Source organism: Apaloderma vittatum, unplaced genomic scaffold, assembly GCF_000703405.1.
Source record: "Apaloderma vittatum isolate BGI_N311 unplaced genomic scaffold, ASM70340v1 scaffold25872, whole genome shotgun sequence".
NCBI lineage: Eukaryota > Metazoa > Chordata > Aves > Trogoniformes > Trogonidae > Apaloderma > Apaloderma vittatum.
This window is the reverse complement of record NW_009705616.1, coordinates 1-2,584: the sequence shown is the minus strand read 5'-3', so window position 1 is coordinate 2,584 and position 2,584 is coordinate 1. Positions and strand designations below refer to the sequence as shown.

General features: G+C 62.2%; 1 protein-coding gene across 1 annotated transcript in view; it reads left to right on the top strand.

The window, feature by feature from the left end:
- The window catches only part of CRTAC1 (cartilage acidic protein 1), a gene marked incomplete at both ends in the record, with an annotated part of 7,088 nt that extends 4,581 nt beyond the window's left edge, over positions 1-2,507 (top strand). The window contains 7 exon segments of the mRNA XM_009865501.1: positions 1-54; positions 239-375; positions 1,052-1,134; positions 1,389-1,489; positions 1,574-1,742; positions 2,192-2,337; positions 2,465-2,507. The exon segment at positions 1-54 is cut by the window's left edge and continues 28 nt beyond it. Coding sequence (XP_009863803.1) covers positions 1-54; positions 239-375; positions 1,052-1,134; positions 1,389-1,489; positions 1,574-1,742; positions 2,192-2,337; positions 2,465-2,507 — 733 coding nt within the window.
- Positions 2,508-2,584: the final 77 nt, after the last annotated feature.

Below are 2,584 nucleotides of genomic sequence, written 5' to 3'. Positions count from 1 at the left end.
GGGCCGCACCGCCTCTATCTGCAGAGCGGGGCCCCTGGACGCGTCCGATTTCGGGTGAGGGCTGGGACCCCCCACTGCCAGCTTTGCTACTGAGCCTCCTTGGCCAGTGAAGCTAGCTTCTTCCCGATTTGGCTTTGAGCCACAATTGCCAGCAAGAAGGGGACCTGAAAACACCAAAGCAGGACCCAGTGTCTTACTCCCCATGCCTGTTGTCATCTCATGCCCATCCCTCACACAGGACATTGCCACCCCCAAGTTCTCCATGCCATCCCCTGTCCGCACCGTCATTGCAGCCGACTTTGACAACGACCAGGAGCTGGAGGTTTTCTTCAACAACATTGCTTACCGTGGCTCCTCTGCCAACCGCCTCTTCCGGTAGGAGCCCACTGGGTATGGGGGGCTGGGGCAGCCCACACCCTGCTCTGGGGACCAAGCAGCCCTCACAATGCAACCAGACTCACGGGGCTCCTCTCCAGCAGTGCCACTTCTTGGGCTCAGCTAATAAAAGAAGCCGTGACTGAGCCCTTCCTGGCATCATTACCAGCCACTGCGATCGTGCCTGCAGCAGCCCCTGGGGTCCCCGGCACCACTGATTAGCAGCCATGTGGAAGCTTGTTCTTGGTTCCTGCTAATTGTGGGGGTCAATTCCTCATTACTGCTGTGTGGCATCTCCTCACCTGGCGTGTGGCGTGGCAGGAGCTTGTTATCTGCCTGCTGCTGGCACCCATGGATGAGTGGAGGGCAGGGGTGTGATGGGGAGCCCATGAGCAGGGGGTGTACAGTTCCAGAGGGATGTGGCAGCATTTGGAGATGGCATTGCTGCTCTGCGGTTCTGACCCACAAGAGCCAGGCTCTCAGGACATCCTTGTCACCCCTTGCATAGAGGGGGGATGAGAGGTGCTAACAGGCAGGGGCCAGTCCTATCCCCTATCCACACTGCATAGGCACAGGGGCTGTCACTCTCGGCCACACTGCTGCGGGAGGGGACAGGCACTTCCCGGGAAGGTGCTGGGCACTACAGAGACATTAACACCGTGCCTGTGCTCTGCAGGCTCATCCGCAGGGAGCACTCGGACCCCATCGTGGAAGAGCTGAATCCGGGGGATGCGCTGGAGCCTGAGGGACGGGGCACAGGTGGGTCCAGCCCTGGCAGTGGCTGTGCCACAGCACTGCCTGGCACGCTCTATGCCTGGGGATGCTGCACACCTGGCTTAGCCACCTGCCTGCTCCCCAGCAGCACCCTGGAGCCTCCGTCACACAGGAGTGGCCCCATGCTTTCTCCTTCCACCCATACTGGCACACTGGCACACACTGTGTGCCCACACTGGCAGCAGGATGTCGTGCTGGGAGACATAGACTGGGCCCCAGGCATGACATGATCCTTGCAGGGGGTGCAGTGACAGATTTTGATGGCGATGGGATGTTGGACCTCATCCTGTCCCACGGTGAGTCCATGGCACAGCCGATCTCCATCTTCAAGGGCATCCAGGTGAGTCAAGCAGGGGGTCCTCATGTTGCCCTCTTCCCTTTCACCTCTCCTTGCTCAGCGTCCTTGCTCCTTCCTCCTTTGCAGGGCACCAGCAACAACTGGCTGCGCGTCATCCCCCGCACCCGCTTTGGGGCCTTTGCGCGGGGGGCCAAAGTGGTGCTGTTCACGCAGCGCAGCGGAGCCCACCTGCGCATCATCGACGGTGGATCAGGGTACCTCTGCGAGATGGAGCCCGTGGCACATTTCGGACTGGGTGAGCCTGGGGGACAAGGGGCTGCCTCTACCCCCAGCCTTCTCCGACCCCACTCTGGGCAGGGGCCACCTCTGCTGCCCTGGCACCCCGCAGCATGGGAGTCACCTGTGCCCATCTCCCTGGGCACGGTGGGCTCCAGGGGAGGCTGTGGGCAGGGGGCCCAGCCACTGCAGCCTTGCTGCAAGGGGCAGCTGCCCCCTCCCCACACCCTGCCTGCTGCTTTGCCTGGGCACTTGGGCTTTCCCTGCCCATTAACCCTTCCCTGGCTCAGCAGGGCTGGCAGGCAAGCCTGCAGTGGTGTCCCTGCCCACTGGCAGGCCATCATCCTGTCATCCCCACATGCACCTCTTGGGCAACATTTCTATGCATGGGATGTCAGCACCCCCTTGGCCTACTTTGAGCCCCTGCCTGCCCCAGAGAACCCCCTATAACGGGCTGCCCACCTGCAGGGCTTGTTGAATCCAGTAGCCTGGAGGTGACCTGGCCAGATGGCCGTGTGGTGGCACGAGCTGTGGCCAGCAGTGAGATCACCTCCGTCCTGGAGGTCCCCTCCCCCCTGGACACAGAGGAACCACTCATGCCTGCCCCACTGGAGGTGAGGACCAGGTGTGGGTGCAGGATGGGAGGCCTTGGGGGCAGGAATGAGGGGCTCAGCTGGCTCAGTGGCTGCCCAGGGCTGATTCCACCTCATCCTGGTGGTCTCTGCTTCTCCCCAAATGCAGTGTGGGCAGGGATTCTCCCAGCATGAGAATGGACGCTGTGTAGGTGAGTGGTTGCGGGGGACATAGCCCTGCCTGCACCCGGGATGCTGCAGCTCGGCCCCGTGGCGGGTATGAGGGCAG